General features: G+C 45.1%; 1 protein-coding gene across 3 annotated transcripts in view; it reads left to right on the forward strand.

The window, feature by feature from the left end:
• LOC306917463 (von Willebrand factor D and EGF domain-containing protein) overlaps nucleotides 1-23,438 on the forward strand; it is a 105,957-nt gene that overhangs the window by 53,750 nt on the left and 28,769 nt on the right. For all 3 annotated transcript variants that reach the window (XM_079495687.1, XM_079495688.1, XM_079495689.1), the window contains exons 15-22: nucleotides 869-1,067; nucleotides 2,793-2,929; nucleotides 3,827-3,988; nucleotides 8,701-8,805; nucleotides 9,885-9,999; nucleotides 14,785-15,065; nucleotides 16,209-16,428; nucleotides 17,386-17,523. In XM_079495687.1, coding sequence (XP_079351813.1) covers nucleotides 869-1,067; nucleotides 2,793-2,929; nucleotides 3,827-3,988; nucleotides 8,701-8,805; nucleotides 9,885-9,999; nucleotides 14,785-15,065; nucleotides 16,209-16,428; nucleotides 17,386-17,523 — 1,357 coding nt within the window. The remainder of the gene's footprint in view (nucleotides 1-868; nucleotides 1,068-2,792; nucleotides 2,930-3,826; nucleotides 3,989-8,700; nucleotides 8,806-9,884; nucleotides 10,000-14,784; nucleotides 15,066-16,208; nucleotides 16,429-17,385; nucleotides 17,524-23,438) is intronic.

Below are 23,438 nucleotides of genomic sequence, written 5' to 3' on the forward strand. Positions count from 1 at the left end.
CTACTTTCTGTCAAGAAATGCCCTGCATTTGATTATTTTTGTAAGTGTCAGAGTTTGGAAGTGCTTGTTTTCAATAACACAACATTTTGCTGCCTCCTGCATTATGTGACATTTAGAAACAGGTGGTACGCAGGACGGTTGAGTGATTTCCAACGAGTGCTTCTAAACTCCCTCCATGCTGCTCAATGTTTTGCCACTCAGTCTAGATGAGGGGGGCGTGTCCTGATGTGAAAATCATGCATCACACTCTCTATCGTAGGCATTACATTTAGTTTGACTCAGTTCCACAGATAATTGTGAGCTTGTAGATCGGCTATATTTCACAATATTGATTGTGGTATTTATTAAAGGTTTTAAAAGTCATTACATTAACATTTAGAAATGTGCAGATACCACTGTTCGTTAGAAAACAATGTTTCACATTAAGCTAATCATCTGGGGACCCCCCAAAATCATTTGGGGACCCCACTTGGGGTCCCGACCCCCAGTTTGGGAACCACTATGTTAGATCAAAACATGTTCATGTCAAGGACCCAAATGCCATGCTGGGGACCCCCTTGGAACCCCTTCAAGGATCCCTGGTGGTCCCGGGACACCACTCTGAGAAGAGGTTAACCCATTCTGGACGGGAACCCCTTTTGGTGTTTTAACTAAGCATTATGTTATACTTTAGCTATTGAAAAATAGCAGATCTACAAGCTCATAGCGCGCCACCGAGTGGCGCGCTACGAGCTTGCAGGTCTGCTATTTTTGAAAAATCGTAAAAATGCGGCACAAATCTTGGAATATATATTCTTTCAGAGCGAACGTTTTTTTTATTTCGACGTCAGGCCTAAATGGGTTAAATGTATATATTGTCTATGTCCAGGTGCCATACTTGGAGAATGAGTGCGAGCGGAGGTTGCTGGAGAACCGGACCGTGCGTGCAGCGGAGCTGGGCGACGCTCCGGGGGAGGTGGTGACCGCCCTGCGCTGCCCCAACCTCTGCAACGGCAACGGGCACTGCACGGAGTGGGGCTGCCAGTGTTACCCCGGATACAGCTTCTACGACTGCAGCCTGACTATCAGTGAGTACGCTGGACGCCCCTGTTCCCAAATGTTTCAGCTCAGGACCCAAAAGATGAATTTGATGTCTCCCTGGGACCCCAAACTTAACCCATTTAGGCCTGACGTCGAAATTTAAAAAAATGTCGTCTAAATCCTGGCAGTTTTCTGAAATAACTAGGTTTCTGTATCAGTGGTGCTCAATATTTCATGTCAAGGACCCCCAAAATGATATGTAATCCACCGACCCCCATCTGAAAATATGTTGTTCCAGGAACCCCCCCAGAAGCAAAGATTTGAGTTAAAAACGTTCGCTCTGAAAGAATATATATTCAAAGATTTGTGCCACATTTTCACGATTTTTCAAAAATAGCTAAAGTATAACATAATGCTTACAACACCAAAAGGGGTTCCCGCCCAAAATGGGTTAAAACAAGTTGATTATAATGGAATAACTTAAAGAAAATAAGGACAAGTTCACAACACGGTGGAAGATTGGGAGTGAATCTTTAGTTCTAACTGCAATGGGGTGTACTGTTCGTTCCACCGTTTGGGAGCCAGAAGGGGAAGAGTCTGGGAAGTGTGGAGCGTTGTCCCGGATGTTTTAGGGAAAGTTCTGACAGATTCCCTGCAGATTTTAGATGAGTAGGTACTGGGAATTGGAACGACGCTATACAGTAGGTCGACCTTCCCATTCTGTGTCAAAGTGTCCCTGAGCAAACCACTCCCCGCGACCCAATTACAGTAATACAAAACATTTGCCAAAATGTTAACTTATAAGTAACATATTTCTGTCTCCTGATAGGTACGACTATTCTCCTGCTGATAGGCTGACAGTATTTGTGTTCTGATAGTTCGGACTATAATCTGTCCTGCAGATTCTGATTGGGTGCAGGCACATAATTTGTCAAGCAAAAAAACGCCTAGAGCAGGCGTCTCTTCCTGGTTTTTATAAAGCTGGTGGATGGAAATGCCGCTCGTGCGCGACTTCAACTTGTATCGTCGGCAAAGCGTTTCCGTTTTTTGGGCAATGCTGCAAGTTGAAGCCGCGCGCGAGCGTCATTTCCACCTACCAGCTGTTTAAAAACCCGTAAGAGACGTTTTCTGACACGAAGATGTGCTTGCACCCATAGTCTAACCCAGGGGTGCCCAAAACGTAGATCGTGATCTACCAGTAGATCCCAAGGGCTGTGCAGGTAGATCACATGACATGGCCCTAAAATATATAGAATCTATCACTTGAACTAAGTTGACTTGATTGATTGACATACAGTAAAAAGGGCCTGTCGGCTCAAACCCATAATGCAGTACTTTGTTTTCAAGAGTGTTGCACACAAACGTCAGTAGTATACGCATTACATATGTGATATAATATAAGTACAATTGTATATTTTTTTCGGTGGGTAGATCTGGTTGAGGTGGTCATTTTGAAAGTACCTCTTAACCCATTTTGGGCGGGAACCCCTTTGTATTGAAAAATAGCAGACCTACAAGCTCATAGCGCGGCACCGAGTGCCGCGCTACGAGCTTGTAGGTCTGCTATTTTTGAAAAATCGTGAAAATATTTATTTCAGAAAACTGGAGGATTTAGAATATTTTTTTTAAATTTTAAATTCAGGTCAAAATGGGTTAAAAAAGTGCGGGCACCCCCGGTCTAACCGTATTCTTGGTGTCCTGATAGGTCAGACCATAATCTCTCCTGCATATTCCTGATTGGCCTAACAGTGTTCTTCTCTGTGTCCTGATAGGCCAGCCTGTGGAGGTGACAGACCTGGAGAACAGAGGGCTGTGTGACATCAGACATTTTGACTGTCGCAGCATCAGGGTGTTCGGCCTGGGTTTGGTCCAGTCCCCAGACCTCAGCTGTCTGGCTACCAGACTGACGGTAAGACCCTTCACAACGTGTCTAGACCCCCAGGGGTTCAGTCCCCAGACCTCAGCTGTCTGGCTACCAGACTGACGGTAAGACCCTTCACAACGTCGCCACACGTGTCTAGACCCCCAGGGGTTCTTGAGGGAGGTTCCAGGGGGTCCCCAGCTGCAGTTATGTGACTTGTATTTACCCCCCTCCTTCTATTATAACATTTGAGAGAACTCCGCGCCCACAATGCAAATGTATTTGTGTCCACAACTTTGTGCGCGCGTTCAGGTGGCCAAGTCATACACCTGAACCAGGTGGCCGTTCACGCCTGTGCTTGTTTTTTGTTTTTTTTAATGTTGTGTGGCTTTCGCCTTTATTTAATTTTTTTATGGAGGGACAGACAGTAGGCTGACAGGAAATGGGGAGAGAGATGGGGGGAAGACATGCAGTAAAGGCCGTCGGGATCGGGAGTCGAACCCGCGGCACACTGCCAGACTGGATTGCCAGCCAAGGTGCCTGGACCACTGAGCCATGGCCCAGGCCACGCCTGTGCTTTGTTGCCGTGATACGTCGCTGACATCACCCCAGCTCGGTGGGTGTGGCGACTACTGGCCAATCACAGGGGGCCTTACTTTCCGACAACTGCGGCGGATGAACATAAAAGGATGAACATAAAAGGATGAACATAAAATGCATTTTTTTTTTATTATTTCATTTATCGAGGATAAAAAGCTATCCAAACCTACCTGGCCCTATGTATATGAAAAAGGCTTTGTCAAGTATTTATTTATTTATTTTTCTATATTTCTGGCCATTTCTCAAGACCACCTTAACAATGAACATAACATCTGACACTGGACTCATGTTTTTACATTTTGTCTGTTGTGTGTGCGTGTGTGTGTGCACGTGTGCGGTCCACAGTACATGAACGGTGAGTGGTCTCCAGGTGAGAAGCAGAGGACCAGAGCCACGTTCCTCAGCTCCAAGGTTCTGGACTGTGCCGTTCCGTCCCTGAGCAACATGGCCGCCCACACAGAGGACTTCATGATGGATGACAAGCCCTACGCACGCTGGGAGATCCAGGTAGGAACACCTCACCAAGCCCTACGCACGCTGGGAGATCCAGGTAGGAACACCTCACCAAGCCCTACGCACGCTGGGAGATCCAGGTAGGAACACCTCACCAAGCCCTACGCACGCTGGGAGATCCAGGTAGGAACACCTCACCAAGCCCTACGCACGCTGGGAGATCCAGGTAGGAACACCTCACCAAGCCCTACGCACGCTGGGAGATCCAGGTAGGAACAAGCCCTACGCACGCTGGGAGATCCAGGTAGGAACACCTCACCAAGCCCTACGCACGCTGGGAGATCCAGGTAGGAACAAGCCCTACGCACGCTGGGAGATCCAGGTAGGAACAAGCCCTACGCACGCTGGGAGATCCAGGTAGGAACACCTCACCAAGCCCTACGCACGCTGGGAGATCCAGGTAGGAACAAGCCCTACGCACGCTGGGAGATCCAGGTATGAACAAGCCCTACGCACGCTGGGAGATCCAGGTATGAACAAGCCCTACGCACGCTGGGAGATCCAGGTAGGAACAAGCCCTACGCACGCTGGGAGATCCAGGTAGAAACGATTCTTTTTTTTTTTTTTTTTTTTTATCTTTTGAGATAATAATTTTAAAAGGAAACCCATTTAATAATACATGGGTCCGTTACCCAAAAATGGGTCCCGACCGATTGTTTGGGATGCACTGGTGTAGTCCACTGCACTGCCCATTGGGTTAACTGCCCAGCAAGCAGGACCTGGACAAATTAGTGACGTCTCGATTGGGGCCAGAGCACATCAAAACATCTGGCCCAGAATATCACCAGAGCAACTTAAGTCATATCATAACTAGTCAGATCTGGCCCAGAATAAACTATATTATTTAAATTGGTGAAGACGTCCTGGAAATTACGTAAAGATCATCCCCATATGGGCTGTGATCTGGCCTAGTCCTGAACGTAAAGATCATCCCCATATGGGCTGTGAACGTAAAGATCATCCCCATATGGGCTGTGATCTGGCCTAGTCCTGAACGTAAAGATCATCCCCATATGGGCTGTGATCTGGCCTAGTCCTGAACGTAAAGATCATCCCCATATAGGCTGTGATCTGGCCTAGTCCTAAACGTAAAGATCATCCCCATATGGGCTGTGATCTGGCCTAGTCCTGAACCTAAAGATCATCCCCATATAGGCTGTGATCTGGCCTAGTCCTGAACGTAAAGATCATCCCCATATGGCCTGTGATCTGGCCTAGTCCTGAATGTAAAGATCATCCCCATATGGGCTGTGATCTGGCCTAGTCCTGAACGTAAAGATCATCCCCATATGGGCTGTGATCTGGCCTAGTCCTGAACGTAAAGATCATCCCCATATGGGCTGTGATCTGGACTAGTCCTGAACGTAACGATCATCACCATATGGCCTGTGATCTGGCCTAGTCCTGAACGTCACCGGAGTCACTGGAGGACGTCAATATAATGTTATCGTGACGTCATCTGGCTTGCTGGGTGGGAAAGCATCTGTGACATTTTAGATTTCTGCGTTGGCTATCCAGATGTTGAAAGTGTGGCATTTCTAGTATCGGCATCATGTCTTAAATTAAGACCGTTCACATAATCTTAATGGGTAAAAAAAAAAGGACAAAAACGAATCAACCAGCTTTTCTTTTATTTCCTGGCGACTACTAAAGTTTCTTTCCGGAAACAACAGCCTGCTTTTCTCAGAGCCTTTTCTCAAGAGTGTCTAAAAAATGCCAGACTGCCCATGGAAAAGCAGCTGCTTGAGTTTAACCCATTTTGGACTGAGGTTGATTTAAAAAAAGGCTTCTAAATCCCAAAAAAAATCTGAAAAACCCATGTTTCTATGTCAGTGGTGCTCAACCTTTTTCATGTCAAGGACCCCCAGAATTATCTCTATTGGGCCACGGACCCCCATCTCAAAATATGTAGTTCCAGGGACCCCCCAGAAGCAAATATTTTAGTTAAAAATGTTCGCTCTGAAATATATATTCAATGATTTGCGCCACATTTTAACGTCCTTTCAAAAATAGCAGACCTACAAGCTCGTAGCGCGCCACTCGGTGGCGCGCTATGAGCTTGTAGATCTGCTATTTTTCAATAGCTAAATTATAACAATGTTTAAAACACCAAAAGGGGTTCCCGCCCAAAATGGGTTATTTAGTTCAACGTATCTTAGTGTAGTGTGTAGTGTGTTCCGCTGCTCTGTTTTATCACACAAGGTATACATAAGGAGACATGTTGCCACTGCATTCTGTCTGATTCGTAATTATTATGAAAGTAGACTAATTTCCCACCGTGATGGCTCTCACAGTGATGGCTCTCACAGTGATGGCTCTCACAGTGATGGCTCTCACAGTGATGGCTCTCACAGTGATCGCTCTCACAGTGGTCGCTCTCACAGTGGTCGCTCTCACAGTGATCGCTCTCACAGTGGTCGCTCTCACAGTGATCGCTCTCACAGTGATCGCTCTCACAGTGATCGCTCTCACGGTGGTCGCTCTCACGGTGGTCGCTCTCACAGTGGTCGCTCTCACGGTGGTCGCTCTCACGGTGGTCGCTCTCACGGTGGTCGCTCTCACGGTGGTCGCTCTCACGGTGATCGCTCTCACGGTGATCGCTCTCACAGTGATCGCTCTCACAGTGATGGCTCTCACAGTGATGGCTCTCACAGTGATGGCTCTCACGGTGGTCGCTCTCGCGGTGATCGCTCTCACGGTGATCGCTCTCACGGTGATCGCTCTCACGGTGATCGCTCTCACGGTGGTCGCTCTCGCGGTGATCGCTCTCACGGTGATCGCTCTCACGGTGGTCGCTCTCACGGTGGTCGCTCTCACGGTGATCGCTCTCACGGTGGTCGCTCTCACGGTGATCGCTCTCACGGTGATCGCTCTCACGGTGATCGCTCTCACGGTGGTCGCTCTCACGGTGGTCGCTCTCACGGTGATCGCTCTCACGGTGGTCGCTCTCGCGGTGGTCGCTCTCGCGGTGGTCGCTCTCGCGGTGGTCGCTCTCGCGGTGGTCGCTCTCACGGTGGTCGCTCTCACGGTGATCGCTCTCGCGGTGATCGCTCTCACGGTGATCGCTCTCACGGTGGTCGCTCTCACGGTGGTCGCTCTCACGGTGGTCGCTCTCACGGTGATCGCTCTCACGGTGATCGCTCTCACGGTGGTCGCTCTCACGGTGATCGCTCTCACCGTGGTCGCTCTCACAGTGATCGCTCTCACAGTGATCCGCTCTCACGGTGGTCGCTCTCACAGTGATCGCTCTCACGGTGATCGCTCTCACGGTGGTCGCTCTCACGGTGATCGCTCTCACGGTGGTCGCTCTCACGGTGGTCGCTCTCACCGTGGTCGCTCTCACAGTGATCACTCTCACAGTGATCACTCTCACAGTGATCGCTCTCATCTGCTGTCCTTTAACCAGGTTCACCTGAACATGATGATCATTCACTGGGTTCCATTTGGACAAAAGGTGTTTTACCCCCTCAGGTCGGGAACCCATGTTGGGGTTCTGTACAGTATGTACAGTATTCAAAAATGTAACATTTTTGATGGCGCTATATAAATATTTGAAGTTTTTCAGAAAACTTTATTTAGAGGCGTTTTTAGAATCGGCCTCAGGCCTACCACCAAAAGTACTGGAAATACTCAAGTAAAGTAGTAATGCCTCAAAATTGTACTTAAGTACTTTACTTTATTATACCACTGCCAACCGCGTCGCTTAACCCAAAAAAAGTCTTCTGAAATAATATATATTCAAAGATTTGTGCCGCATTTTCACGATTTCTCAAAAATAGCAGATCTACAAGCTCATAGCGCGCCACTCGGTGCCGCGCTATGAGCTTGTAGGTCTGCTATTTTTCAATAGCTAAAGTATAACATAATGCATAAACACCAACAGGGGTTCCCGCCCAGAATGGGTTAATATTGTCTTACCTCCCAGACTCACCCACCTCTTCAGACTCCATCTTAGCCCGTAGCACTTGCCGTAGCACTTGCCCTAGCCTCAACGACCTTACTCGACTCAACTTATGTAGTTTAGATAGCATTTTTGTAGACATAACGCACTCTATAGTCTATACCAGGGGTTTTCAACTGATTATGAACCAGGGACCACCACCCTGACTGAGAATCATGGGGACCACTGTTGTGTTGGGAGGGGGGATATGGGCGTTGTGTGGGGGAAAAATTAACCTTCCATATTAAAATCATGTTGCTATTGTAACGTACTGTATGTATGAGCGAGCAGACACATGCAATTAATTATGGGCACATTTCCTTATAATGGTGACTCAATCCGGTACAGTTTCCCTTGAGATTCTACCTCCCTTTTCTGTGGAAGTTCTTGACGTCCGCCTGCCCAGTAACTGACAACATCGACGCGTCATCATGTCACCACGTCATTTACTGCATTGTTTCTCAACTTGTGGTCAATACAATAAATTAAAATACAAATCTTCACTTTCCTACATTATAAATGCATGTCAGGGACCACATGCAATACCTTCAGGGACCACCAGTGGTCCACGGACCACCTGTTGAAAACCCATGGTCTATACGCATAGTTTAATTATATAGATATTCCACGGTTAGGTTCTTAGCTCACGTATGATTCTTGATGACTATTTGTATGTATTTGATGTGTTACCACCACTTTTTGTTCTTGCTTACTGTAAATCACTCTGGATTAAGAGCGTCTGCTAAATGCCTAAATTGTCCACTAGGTGACGAACGACGGCTCCCAGTACAGCCAGACCAAGGTGCTGACCATCTACGATGGCGTGTGCCAGATCTGTGACTCCTCCCCCTCAGGACTCTGTAAGTTAAAGGTACAGTAACTCGGCACGCATCAATGAAGGCCACAGATAACGACAGTTAACCACTTTGTCCCTATATACTTTGTCCCTATATACTTTGTCCCTATATACTTTGACCCTATATACTTTGTCCCTATATACTTTGTTGATCGGGGTCCCCCTGGGGTCCATAGTTGTGTTTTCTTTCCGAGTGGTGTCAGTACTGCTGAGGAACGGTGCTAAAATGGAGACCTCCAGTTGTTTAGCAGTTGTTTAGACGTCAATGTGCAGTGGAGCATTGTTGCATGGTCAGTGTGGGACGAGTTGCATGTCTGCGATAACACTTAGATGTTGGATGAATCAAGCAAGCGAGCAAAGCAGATAAGCAGTTCTCTCCCTCGCTGCTCCAACATGGAGCAATCAATGTCTCATTTTAGACCCCCATGCACGCACCCCTCCGCACGCACGCACGCACGCACGCACGCACGCACGCACGCACGCACGCACGCACGCACGCACGCACGCACGCACGCACGCACGCACGCACGCAGCCTGCATGCAGCCTGCATGCACGAACGAACGCACCACACACACACACACAAGCACACACACACACACACACACACTCACACTCAAACTCACACACAGTCACACACACAGCCTGCATGCACGAACGAACGCACCACACACACACAAGCACACACACGCAAATGCCAGGGGGATAATCCATGCTCGCCAATGTTGAATCAAATTGAATTACCTGAGGTAGAGATGGTATGTTAGATTATTTATAGCTCATATCCTGTCTGTTATACTCCAGAGAGAGTCCACAGAGAGAGCAAATCATGTTGCTGAAAAGTTGAAAATCTTCCCAAATACATTTCATAGCCGTTTTCTGGAAACTGTAGTGCTTTAACTTTTTTTGAAGTTCTAAGTTAATGATTTTTAAAACTGGATGTCTTCACGACTCCTCCAGCTAATATTTCCCTGTCTTTCCGTTTTTCTCTCTCTCTCTCTCTCTCTCTCTCTCTCTCTCTCTCTCTCTCTCTCTCTCTCTCTCTCTCTCTCTCTCTCTCTCTCTCTCTCTCTCTCTCTCCCCCCTCCCCCCCCAGGAGAGGACATGTACAATAGACGGGATGTGTTTTGCAGAGGGAGACTCCAGCCTCACCAGCCCCTGTCTCATCTGTGACCCCGATGCCTCCAAGTTCTCCTGGTCGCTCAACCAAGGTATGGTTCCATTTGTACACTCTATCGCTTTATCAGTTCAATTAGCACTAAGCTAATTTTGAGCTAACCCTCCACACGGGTGTGATTTTTGAGTGGTGCAACCACTCCCTTACGGAGCTGTGTGGGTGGCTGGGTGCGTCTGAGCACGAAAACAGCATGGTTGTTTTTCACCACATGTGCGCAACCTAACACAAACACACAAACACACACGCACTTATTAACTGTATATATGGTGATTTCAGGTGTGCCAGTACAGTACAGTGACAGTACAGTACAGTAGAGGGCCCCCCACACGGTAACTCTGTCATTTCTCAATCGTTTCGGACGTGGGGCGGCTCACCAGGAATCGGGCCGGCAATGGGGATCCCCTGGAATCCCCTCAAGGACCCCCGGTAGTACCCGGTCCCCACCTTGAGAAGCACTGCCTTAAACGGACAGCAGGGAAGGTTAACTCTGCCCGTGTTCCATTCATAAAGAGACAACAGACGTGTTCCATTCATATACAGACTGGGCTTGGACGTGTGTGAAGACAGGCCAACAGGCCAGGGCTTGTTGTGTTGAGCCCATCCCATCCCAGGCAGATAGATCGGCCTCTCTTCTCTGGCTGTTGCTTTTTGATGTGCTCCTGCTGAGAGAGGAGCGGGACAGCAAGAGCACGGATATCCATCCTGCTTAACCCATTCTGACCTGAGATCAGATTCTAAAAAAGTCTTCTACATCCTGACAGTTTTCTGAAAAAGCTATGTTTCTATGTCAGTCGTTCTTCGATTTTTCAAAAATAGCAGACCTACAAGCTCGTAGCGCGCCACTCGGTGGCGCGCTACGAGCTTGTAGATCTGCTATTTTTCAATAGCTAAAATAACATAATGCTAACACCAGGTTCCCCGCCCAAAATGGGTTAATGACACACTAATGGCTGCTGCACAGCAGAGCTGTGGGACCTTTCAGATCATGGGTGGGTGGGTTGAGGGGTGATGGATGGAGGGGGTTTGGGAGGACGTCCGACCTCCGGTTTTTTCGCGGGCCACGAGTTTGATCTGGCCCATGAGGAAATGCATAAATACAGGAAAAGCATCTTCAGGAATAATAATAAAATAAAAAACACATTCTCTCCAGGCAGCAATTACTTTGTAGCTTTGATACAAGAACATATCATGAGATAGTTTCTTCTGGGTGGTCTGTTCTGTTCCGGGCTTTAAGTGCGCCCGTGTTAGGGATTATAGGCACGTGTCTTTGAGGTCCCGTTGAGGGGGTGGGTGGAACATCAGGGGGTATAAATTAACCTCTTAATCCCTGTACTTAGTTTACCGTCCGGAATCACAAGGGCTCTATACAAGGTCCTCATGACGGACTCAGCTTTTCAATTCAATTCAATTCAAAGGGCTTTATTGGCATGAGAAAACATACGTTTACATTGCCAAAGCACAATACAACAATACAGCAATACAATCAAAACAAAAAATATGTACATTTGAAAGTCAGAATCTTCAATAGATCAATGTCTATGTACCAAGATCACTGGATGCAGGTATAGTGCAGGAATATACACAATGATTAGTCTTTAGGGTGGTTGTGTTCCTTCTCCTATCACAGCAGCTCACGAATCTTGCTGCTGTGTTTGCACATTGTTGTACTTCGCCCAGCAGATATGGGAGTTTTTTGTCGTTGGTCATGTTTTCAAAATCTCCGTGTGTGGTTGTAATCTGTGGGAAGTATGTGTCTCTGATGTCTTGGTACAATGGACAGATGGTTAGGAAGTGTAGCTCGGTTTAGGGGGACCTACCTTTTGAAAATCATAGAATATTCTGCGTCGCTCCATTCGGCACACAGGTGCTCTCTAATAACGCTCACGGATGTCCTAGAATCGGAGAATAATCATGGTCCATACGCGACAAAGATACAGGCTGTGATTGAGAGCCTGCTCTGTGCCCATTGCATGTCTTCTTCTTCTTGTAGGTTTCCGGCAGACTGGATGCCTTATCGGCACATTGCTGCCCTCCACAGGTTGAGAGTAACTCTCTTGCTTACATCCCATTACAAACTTAAAATAGTTCCCCCCGTGCTCATCACAGCGGGTTCCCATTTTGCCCATTGCATGCATTGGATTGCATTGTAGTGGTGTTTTCTCTGGCTTCTACAAGCGAGAGCATATTTTTTTTCCGGTCGATCACCGAAACCATGGATGGCCCATTGGTTAACAGCACCCTCCAGTGGCCACGTAAAACATGTCAAGGGCAGGTGATGAGTTTAACATTACACAGAAAATATATCTTTGTTCACTGTTCTTTCATGGGGCCTTTATTTGGTGTAAAACAGACCTATATGTAGTAAGACCTTTTCAAATTGTTTATTTCTCCAACTATAAAATTAATTGTTTTCAGAATTTTATGTTAACCCTAATGTATGTCCAAAATAGTCCCTTTCATCTTAAACAGACATAATCATAAACTCACAAGTCCTACAGGGATCCGATGGTAATTCCGACGGTCGGACTAGTGCTCGAACATGCGCTGCTCCCGTGCTTGCGGTTATGATGAGGTTAGGGTTTGAGTAGCTCTGGTCCATAGCCAATGCTTCTATGATTCTGCCCTGCATTGGCTATGCTACTTTCGCTTTTAAATCTCACATGGAACTCCAGCCTCTCCTCTTTAGCGTATTTAAAAATAACTTTTTTGCTACTCACCAAAACAAAGGCGGGTTGTGTCATTAGAAAGCCTACTTTCCTTAGCGGACGCACTCTGAGCCCCCCGCCACACGTATAAACGGTACTTTTTGGCCAGAAAGGGATTTTTTTTCACCGGAGGAAAAATATTCTCTGAGGCAGTTCTCTGGGCAATATCGGTAGAAGGCGCAGTGGAGTAACTAAAAGTATTTTTTTTCCCGGTGGAAACAAAATCCCTTTTTGGCCAAAAAGTACCGTTCATACGTGTGGTGGGGGGAGGGGGTGCTCAGATTGCGTCCACTAAGGAAAGTAGGCTTTCTAATGACACAACCCGCCTTTGTTTTGGTGAGTGGCAAAAACTTTCTTTTTATTTACGCTAAAGAGGAGAGGCTGGTCTGAGTTCCATGTGAGAGTTAAAAGCGAAAGTAGCATAGCCAATGCAGGGCAGAATCATAGAAGCATTGGCTATGGACCAGAGCTAGGGTTTGAGGTAGGTTGTCGGTCTAATGACTGTTGGACTAATAATAGTGTCGGAACTAAAGCCTGTACCCTTCCTACCAGCTCACGAAGCATTGCGTTGCAACGCGTTGTGAGCTTTGGTTTAGAGGGAAATACTAAAACACTTAGGATGGAGCCCTGGGGGACTCCATTCAACAAAGTATATAGGGCTTAGGAGGTTAAAACAAACAACACACAGTGACTTCTCCCCTCTCCTTTCCTGTTATTTTATGTCCATCAACTCTCCTATTCTCTCTTCTCCAGTGTGAATTTTAATTCAGTCATAGTCTTTTGAATACAATTTTGTTTTAGTCATATTTTAGTCATCTAAAAAAGTTTTAGTTTTAGTCTAGTTTTAGTTGACTTAATATCATAAGATTTTAGTCAACAAAATCTACTAGCTGATTTTGCCAACCAAAAATATTTTGCCGGGCCTTGATGGCGTCGTAATGACTAATTTTACACTTTTAATACATTAAATAAATGGTGCATTTATATAGCACCTTTATCCAAGGCGATTTACAGAGATTGTGCATTACATTCACCCATTCATACACCGATAGCTACTTGGTTTAATGCTGAATGTGAAAATAGCAACACACAGTACACAACAAGTACACAAGTACAAGCTCACAATGCGTTGGCTATTTTCAGCACCCAATATAAAATGACTTGACTTCTACTGGATCTCTCCTCCACTAGTTTAGTCTAGTTTTTATTTGTTGACGAAATTGTCATTACATTTAGTCTTAGTTTTAGTCATCATAACTTAGTTTTTATTTAGTTTTCGCCGGTGTAGTAGTCAGGTAGTCGTCGTTGTGGTTCTAGTCTGCAAAATGAACACGTCTCCTCCAGTGTTGTTTTTCGTCGACTAAAACTAAGACGAAAAATGATCGTCGACTACCTTTTTTCACTGACGAAAACTAAATGGGAAACTAAATGAAAAGTAAGCTATGATGACTAAAACTAAGACTAAATGTATTGACAATTTCGTCAACAGATAAAAACTAGACTAAAATGTTAGGGAGGGACTAGTGGACAAGAGATCTAGGGCTCCATTTTCGTCAGCGCTAAACCCCTTATCCCTACACTTCTTTGCCTTTTTTACTTTTTTGCAAAACATTTTTGAATAGTTAAAATGGCCAGTCCACAAGCTCACAACGTGTCAATGTAGATTGGCTAGTTTAACTATTCAAAAATGTTTTTCAAAATAGTAAAAAAAGGCAAAGAAGTTTAGGGATGAGGGGTTTAGCGGTGACGAAAATGGAGCCCCTAGTATAAGTCATTTTACACTTGGTTGCATGCTGAAAATAGCCGATCTACAAGCTCACAACACGTCGCAGCGCGACGCGTTGTGAGCTTGTAGATCTGCTATTTTCAGCAAGTGTAAAATCAGTCATTACGACGGCATCAAGGCCCGCCAAAATACATTTTGTTTGACTAAATCAACTGCAGATTTAGTCGACTAAAATCTTATGATATTTAGTCGACTAAAACTAGACTAACACTAAAACATTCCAGGTGACTAAAATGTGACTAAACTAAGTGAAAACTATTCAAGAGACTAATGACTAAAACTAAAATAAAAATTTGCTGCCAAAAACAACACTCTCCTCTCTCCACAGTGAATGAACCCCCGACCTTCCACCGTCCCGCGGGCCGGCTGCGGACGTTCCCCGGGGAGAACTTTGTCTTCCAGTTCTCTGCCTCCGACCCCGAGGGCTCTGCACTCCTCTTCCAGCTAGAGGAGGAGGGCCGGGAGCAGCAGCAGGAGGAGGAGGAGGTGCAGCTCTCCCCAGCAGGCCTCCTCATCTGGAAGGTTCCTCGTGAGGAGCGGAGGCCTCGACGCTCCTTCCGCTTCATGCTGTCGGACGAATGCAACGCCCAGAGCACTACCCACGTGGAGGTGAGGGGTGGGGAGAGGAGAGGAGAGGAATGAAACATTCACTTTGTGTTTTCCATTCATGTTTTCCTTTGTTTTTCCTTTTTTTATAATTTCCAAATGACAAAATCATCTTTTATTTTATTTTTTTAATGTTTTTTTTTGTGGCTTTTGCCTTTATTTTATATATTTTATGGAGGGACAGACAGTAGGCTGACAGGAAATGGGGAGAGAGATGGGGGGTGACATGCAGTAAAGGCCGGCGGGATCGGGAGTCGAACCCGCGGCACACTGCCAGACTGGATTACCAGCCAAGGTGCCTGGACCGCTGAGCCATGGCCCAGGCCTGACAAAATCATCTTTAAACAAAACATAAGAGCACAATTTGACATATCATTGCTGTCGGGCGCAAACCTTGGGTTAGTTACTATTTAGTCGCTAGCTCTTGATAATCTTCTTTTTATTTTTTATTCTTTTTTTAGGGACATCCACAATCATATACAACCATTTTTCAAATAGTGTTTCTTTGTCCACAGGTTTTTTTTTAAATAAAATAAAACATATGGGAGAGATGGATGATGTGTACATAAATGAATGCCACAGACAAAAAACAGTTTAAGTCCACACTATTGATCCATAATGTATAAATCATAGATAAGGGTTCAGGACAACGAGGCCTTTTCGTGGAGGGGTCAGAATGACATTTGGTACTCAAATATTAAAGTACAATACAATATAATACTCATAGGAAGACATAAGAGAGTATTTGAAGTTGTGAGCAGTAATAGCTCTTGATAATTTTCATTGTTTAAATTTTTATAATACTGGCAGTCTTAACTAGCCTGGTTAAAAGAGAGACAGTCTTTACATCTTTGACTTACGAAATATTAAAAAAATAGCAGATCTACCAGCTTTGTGAGCTTGTAGATCTGTCTGATTTTCACCACTTTTGTGCAAATATGAAATATGAGAGATACAAGGTTTCTGCCTGACAGCAACACATCATGTAACAACAAACGGAGAGGAGAGGAGAGGAGAGGAGAGGAGAGGAGAGGAGAGGAGAGGAGAGGAGAGGAGAGGAGAGGAGAGGAGAGGAGAGGAGAGGAGAGGGGTGGAGGTGGAGGTGGTGAAGAGGAGTTGAGCATTGCGTTTGTCCTCCCCCTATAGGTGGAGGTGGTCCCCTGCGGCTGTCACAAAGGGGGCACGTGCGTGACGGATGTGAATTTCCCAGCAGGCAGTGGGAGGTTCCTGTGCGTGTGTCCCGAGGGGTCACAAGGTGACCTCTGCGAGCGGGAAGTGGACCGCTGTGCGTCGTCCCCGTGCACGGCCGGCGTGTGCGTCAACCAGGCCCGCGGCTACAGCTGTGAATGTCCTACAGGTCTGACGGGTGAGTCACGCACACACACACACACGGGCACGCATGTGAGTACACATATGCACGTGCGCACATATGCATGCAGCCTCCCCCCACACAAACACACCCCGACGTAATTACAGCTTTGATTTCTTCATTCTGTTTTTCTTTTCTTTTTTCTTCTTTTTTTAAGTTTAGTTTAGTTTTTTATTAGTTTCAGAGTTGTATTTTTTTCGTGGGTTGAGATTCAGAAAAAAAGGAGAAAGAAAGAAAGAAAGAATGATCTAATAAAAACATACCCTTTATATTAACCACTCCCCTTTGAAATCGCATTTCCATTAATTTGTGTGACCCTGCTAATGCATGGTTGGCTGCGGGAGTACAGCGTTGACAGACAACTCCTTCAGCCAATCAGCGTAACAAAGATAGTGACGTCATCTCCAGTCTCCAACCATATACGACTCGAGCCCGGTTTTGGCTTGGCTTATCACTGCCTGCAGCTATAATTTTTGAGGGCGATAGCCCCTCCTATATGTCCAGCTTTTAGCGTGTCTGTAAACACAAACTTTGTCCTAACACAAACATGAAATTAAATGCCATTGACAAGACGATTGAAGACGAAGGTGAGGACGCAAATTCTGATTGGCCGGAATGAGACGATGTATGATGATGTACGATGATAAGAGCGCCCCTCACTTCACACGGGTGTGATTTTTATTATTATTATTATTATTATTAGAAATTATGTCTTTGCCACAACTGCCTACCAATGACTGTCACTGTTAGGCAGGTTTCTGAAGTGAGAAGACTTACAATGAACATTATAGTGACCGACTATATGAAAATGGACAAAGCACTCCTTTGCAACCATTTGCATGCATGTCTAGTTTTTGTTATTTTGCACACACACACACACACACACACACACACACACACACACACACACACAATGACACACGCACCAACACGCTTCTCTTGTTGTGTGTGAAGGTGTGACGTGCAGGGAGGACATCAATGAGTGTGAGAGGAAGCCATGCTACCCTGGGGCTCCTTGCATCAACAGCTTCGGTTCCTACAGCTGTGCCCCCTGCCCCCAAGGCATGCTGGGAGATGGAGTCACTTGTACAGGTACAGTAAGCTCAAGGTGTCTTAACTCATTTACAAGTGTGTATACTCTACAACCAGAGTCAGTGGGCTTGTGGTTAGAGTGTACACCCTGCGATTGGGAGGTCAGGGGTTCAATCCCAGTTTGAGTACAAAAATGTTACCCAATTCCTGACTGCTTGGCACACAGTATTAAAATGCATTAACCAGCCATCCCGGTCTTGTGCAATAAAGTGTGTGTGGCTGATTTTTTTTTTGGGTGGGTTCAAAACACAAGGCTACTTACTGTCAGTCAAAAGCTAATGTGTCACTCAAAATCAATGGATGTGATCGTTAAGAACTCAGCACAATCAGCTAAACCTTTAAATGCAGTTCCAGCTTCACCCAAATGAAGGGTGCTCAGATTCTTCTGATTGGTGGGGGGTCCAGATATACTGGGCGGGCCGGGGGTGAACCTTTGAACTTTCTGATGGCCAGATGTCATTGGCAAAATATAAAATAGGACTTACTGTAAGTAGATTAGATAATGTCGGTTGTTTCCAGAACATTTCTGTAACACATGTTTTTAACCCATTTAGGCCTGAAAAAAATGTCTTCTAAATCGTGACAGTTTTCTGAAATACCTCATGTTTCTGTATCAGTGGTAAGGCTGAACGATTTTGAGAAAAAATCTAATTGCGATTTTTCTGACCAATATTGCGATTGCGATTTGACTCGCGATATTTTTTTTTAAAATCACACCCGTGTGAAGTAAGTGGTGCAACTCCGTGTGGGCGCCCCCGGGGGGGTCCCCGAAACTTCCAGACCCACAGGAACGTGCCCAGGGTGCCGGCCCGGTTTAGGCGAGCCGCCCCGCGTCCGAAACGGTCGAGAAAGAGTTACCGTGTGTGGGTCCCCAGGGGGTCCCTATACTGTACTGTACTGTACTGTACTGTACAGTCACTGTACTGCAGGGTTCCCCAATAGGTGGCCCGCGGGCCATTTGCGGCCCACGGAGCGCCCCCTTGTGGCCCCTGGAAGAATGGAAGAACTGGTGGTCCCCGGACCACTGGTTGAGAACAATTTTTTATTAATGAATGAAAAAATAAAAAACCCAATTTTTCACGCGTGCGGACTCGGCCCCCAGCCTGGTTCCCTAGTCAAAATATGGTCCTTGAGGAAAATTAATTGGGGAACCCTGCTGTACTGTAATGTCACACCCAAAATCATCATATAGGGCCTATACAGTTAGTATGTGTGTGTGTTAGGCTGCGCAACAGTGACACTTGGTTGTGAAAACCAACCAAATGCTATTTTCGTGCTCGGACAGACCCAGCCAGCCAGCCACCCACCCACCCACAGACACACAAAGCTCCATAATGAAGTGGTTGCACCACTTAAAAAGTAAAGCTTCAATTTAGTATTCACTGTGTCCATTTAAAAAGTAATGAAACATTACCAAATGGCATACCATTCATTTACTTTACCAGGCAGTGATGTCAGGATTCACAGGATGTGAGACAGCTCAAAATAATGTAGGCTAACCAAATTGACCTGTGTTTAATTAACTACAATAAGAATGTGTGTTAAAATTGTAATGTTAGAAATAATTGTATAGCTCTCTGGATACAGACCATAAATGCAATGTCATTTTTTCTATTTAAGTGCAATTGCTATTAGGCTACAGTTATCTAATCATCAGAGCACAATATTGTGATTCTCATTTAATATTCACATTTAGATATTATGTTCAATTGATTTATTTGTTTTTGAGGGGCAGTAGCCCCTCCTAAATCCAGTGCACGTATGTCCACAAACATTACATTCCCATTGACAATTTTATGTCATTGTCTGAGCAAAGAAATAGGCCTAGTGTCTATTTTACGTCATGATGATATACGATGATAAGAGCGCCCCTCACTTCACACGGGTGGGATTTTTTTAACCAAATAAAAGCATATGCATTGCATAAGTGTAGGCTACATTTTGACAGATGTGATGACAGAATTAGGCTATCAATTATTAGAGATAATTTTGTCTGAGGTTTTAACTTTAATGTTTATGAGCTTGTTGGCCGGCTATTTTCCCACCACGGGTCCTGGTGTAAGCTTTTTTTTTAATGATGGCTCTCGGATCTCGGTACAATTTCGCGGACCTCGCTTAGACAAATCATTACAAATGTACATGCACCACAATGGGGACCGGTTCACCAGAATCGGGGACGACGACGAAAATGTAGCATTAATAAAATAAACAGGGGACAGGACAGCAGGACAGCGCCCGTGCCATGCGAAGGTTTGTGGTGTTGCTGCGGGATGTTTTGACTGTCGCTGTACCATGACAGGTCTTGCACAAAACTCTCTTGTTGGACATCTGTAACGTCAAAACCAAAATAATGCCATATCCCCGAAGTGCCTGATCTCTTTGGGATTAAATTGTGCGGACTTCAGAAAGTTTATTCGGGCTCCGCAGACGCTATGCTTGCATCTGCTCCTCAGCTGCTAGCATTAGCATCAACGCACTGAACACAGAGCAGAGTAGACGTAAATGATGACTTTGTTTTGGGCACTGGGAGCGCGTGTACACATGCACTGCAGTCACATGCACTGCAGGGACACTTCTGATTGGTTAGAATAGAGAGCACAGTATAGCCGTGTTGTAAATACTGGATCAGACGCGCTCCGGGTTGATTATGATTTTTTTTTTAATCGCAGCCTTTGCGATTTGCTAATCGCGTGGTTTCAAATCGCAATTTCGGTTTGAAAACGATTAATCGTTCAGCCTTAATCAGTGGTGCTCAATATTTCATGTCAAGTTCCCCAAAAATTATATGTAATTGGCCACCACAGATCTGAAAATATGTTGTTCCAGGAACCCCTGGCCTCAGAAGCAAACGTTCGCTCTGAAAGAATATATATTCAAAGATTTGTGCCGCATTTTTCCGATTTTTCAAAAATAGCAGACCTACAAGCTCATAGCGCGCCACTCGGTGGCGCGCTATGAGCTTGTAGATCTGCTATTTTTCAATAGCTAAAGCATATACATAATGCTAACACCAAAAGGGGTTCCCGCTCAAAATGGGTTAACTTTGCGGGGATCAGATGTAATGATCCACTTTATTGGCACATTCGGTGCACTTGTAAAGTTGTAAAGATGGAACACAAGTCGTTTATGAGAGTAAATGACTTGGCTGAGGTAGACTGGGATTTTTGCCGTCCTCTCCACAGAACACTGATAACAGACATGGATTCCTTTCACACACGAGCTGGATCTTATTACAGGCAGAACCTGAGATTATAATGGAAAACTGCAGGCTTCTCTCCTGAGCTGTCTGCTCCAACCAAACTACAAGGAGGCACACATAATAAATAAATAACTCCCACAAAACTAAACTTCGATTTTGTATCTTTTGTCATATAACCAAATGGAGATCTTTATACTTAAAGATGGAGTGCCACAATTTTTGTCCACCCTAAAACATGATCATCAGGTATTATTATAATATAAGGAGGAAGAACTTTTTTCCAAAAGTGTACAGTATTTGTTAAAATCATGCTTTTATGTGGACACGCCCACCAGTTCATTAAGTATGCCTGGTTTGCCTGGTGGGTGGTGATGGGTGGTGATCCACAGCTGTAGTTGTATGATAAAGGGGGAGGGGTTAGGGGAGGGGCTGATAGTGTGATGTCACTATATTACTGTTTATTTCATTGGCCCGTTTGACTGTCAAGGGTTCAGCCTCCAGGAAGAAACCCTAAATACAAAGTTAATACACAATTGCACATAAAAACGACTCCAGGGTGTCTAATGAAGTACTGTCGCCTCATAGACACATGCAAAACTGGAAAAAATTGTGGCACTCCATCTTTAACTGGTTGAGTCAGCAGAAAGCCCTGGATTAATTGTAAAGTATCACATAACCACACCATTCCGGCTTTGCGCTCTCCAATGCAAAGTGTGGTCCAGGGACTCCCAGGGGTCCTTGAGTTTATCTACGTAACCCCTATATTGTACTTTTTATACAAAAATAGCTACAAGTCTTTTGAACGTGTTGAATGCTACAAGCCTTGTGAACTTGTAGATCTATTTTTGAAAATGTAAAAAGAAATGTCATGTTGAAATTGTTTACTTTAATTGTTATTTAACTATCTATTTTATTTTTGATTGATTGGTTGATTGATCGATGGAATACTTTATTAACAGGTTTGATAATGGTACAGAAGTTTCCATTGTGATCCATTGTACTCAATTACAAAGGCATAGAAATACATACAATACCCATTTTGGGCGGGAACCCCTTTTGTTGTTAGCATTATGTTATGCTTTAGCTATTGAAAAATAGCAGATCTACAAGCTCGTAGCGCGCCACCGAGTGGCGCGCTACGAGCTTGTAGGTCTGCTATTTTTGAAAAATCGAAGAACGACATAGAAACATAGCTTTTTCAGAAAACTGTCAGGATGTAGAAGACATTTTTAGAATCTGATCTCAGGTAACATAATATTATCATAACCAACACCAATAGATCTATGTACAGAGACGAAAAGAAAAGGGCTGGCTGGGGAGCGTTTGGTGAATCAAGGCTTTTTTAAATGTCTTTAGACGGAGCCATTCCACGTTGTGGTGGCCGTGTAGTAGAATGCATTGTTTGTGTCGGATTCAGGGGGAAAGAGGTCCTGGGATCTCCCTCTGGTGTTTCTCTCACTCTAGTGAGTTAGACAGGTGGCACATGGGCACTGTTCCTTTGAGTAGCTTAACCCATTCTGGGCGGGAACCCCTCTTGGTGTTTCAAGCATTATGTTACACTTTAGCTATTGAAAAATAGCAGATCTAAAATTCAATAAAAAGTAAATTGAAAAAAGAAAAAAAAATAGCAGATCGACAAGCTCTACAAGATCTACACGCGCAAACTATGTAAGTACTATGAACTTGTAGGTCTGCTATTTTTGAAAAATCGTGAAAATGTGGCGCAAATCTTTGAATATATATTCTTTCAGAGCCAAAGTTTTTAACTCAACTCTTTGCTTCTTGGGTGTCCCTGGAACAACATATTTCAGATGGGGTCGGCAGCAAAATACAGATAATTCTGGGGGTCCTTGACATGAAAAAGGTTGAGAACCACTGACAGAAACATAGCTTTTTCAGAAAACTGTCAGGATTTAGAAGACATTTTGTAGAATCGTTCCCAGGTCAAAATGGGTTAAAGACGAGGCCCATGTGAATGACTATGGAGCAGTGCATATGGAGTGAGTGCTATGCAGGAGTTGCTATCATTCCGTCCCTTTCCCTGCCTCTGGGATATGTCTGCAAAGTTGCCCTTTAATGTTCCTTGGCTCCGATCTGTCACCTCTACCTTCTGTTTTTCCTATATCTCTCTCTCTCTCTCTCTCTCTTTTTCTCTCATCCCCTCTCTGTCTTTTCTTTCAACCTCTCCTTTTCATCTCTAGCACCCTCTCCACTGTCCATTGCTGTCCATCTCCCTCCTTCTGAACATCCATCTCTCTCAATCTATCTCTATCCATCTCCCCTCATCAGTCTTCTCCTCTGTGGTGTTGTCAGGCGGATGGGTTTTCGGTGCATGTGTGAAACATCCACAGCTGTTGCCCGGGGCCGCTGGCATGCAGCACAGCACAGCGTCTCTGCCAGGGTCTGTTTTGCGTTTTCTGCAGGCTTAAAACCGGACGCACGCTTTTTACCAGCGCTGGCACAAGTACTGGGATCTACCACAGTGTGCAAGTACTCAATTAAGAGTCCCGGTTTTGGAAAATCTTTGCTTCAAAACAGAGTGCTATGATAGGCACGTACAAAACAGAAAAAGTACAAAACTATGGCACTCCATCAAGTACACAAGTATCATAATTAAGGCATGCTAAAAAGTACCAAAGTATTATTGATGCATCAATGTCATCATCACAATCACTTTAATGGCTTTGTCGCAGCTTCTAGAGCTTAGCAGTGGGCG

Source organism: Electrona antarctica, assembly GCF_951216825.1.
Source record: "Electrona antarctica genome assembly, chromosome: 24".
In the NCBI taxonomy this organism is placed as follows: domain Eukaryota; kingdom Metazoa; phylum Chordata; class Actinopteri; order Myctophiformes; family Myctophidae; genus Electrona; species Electrona antarctica.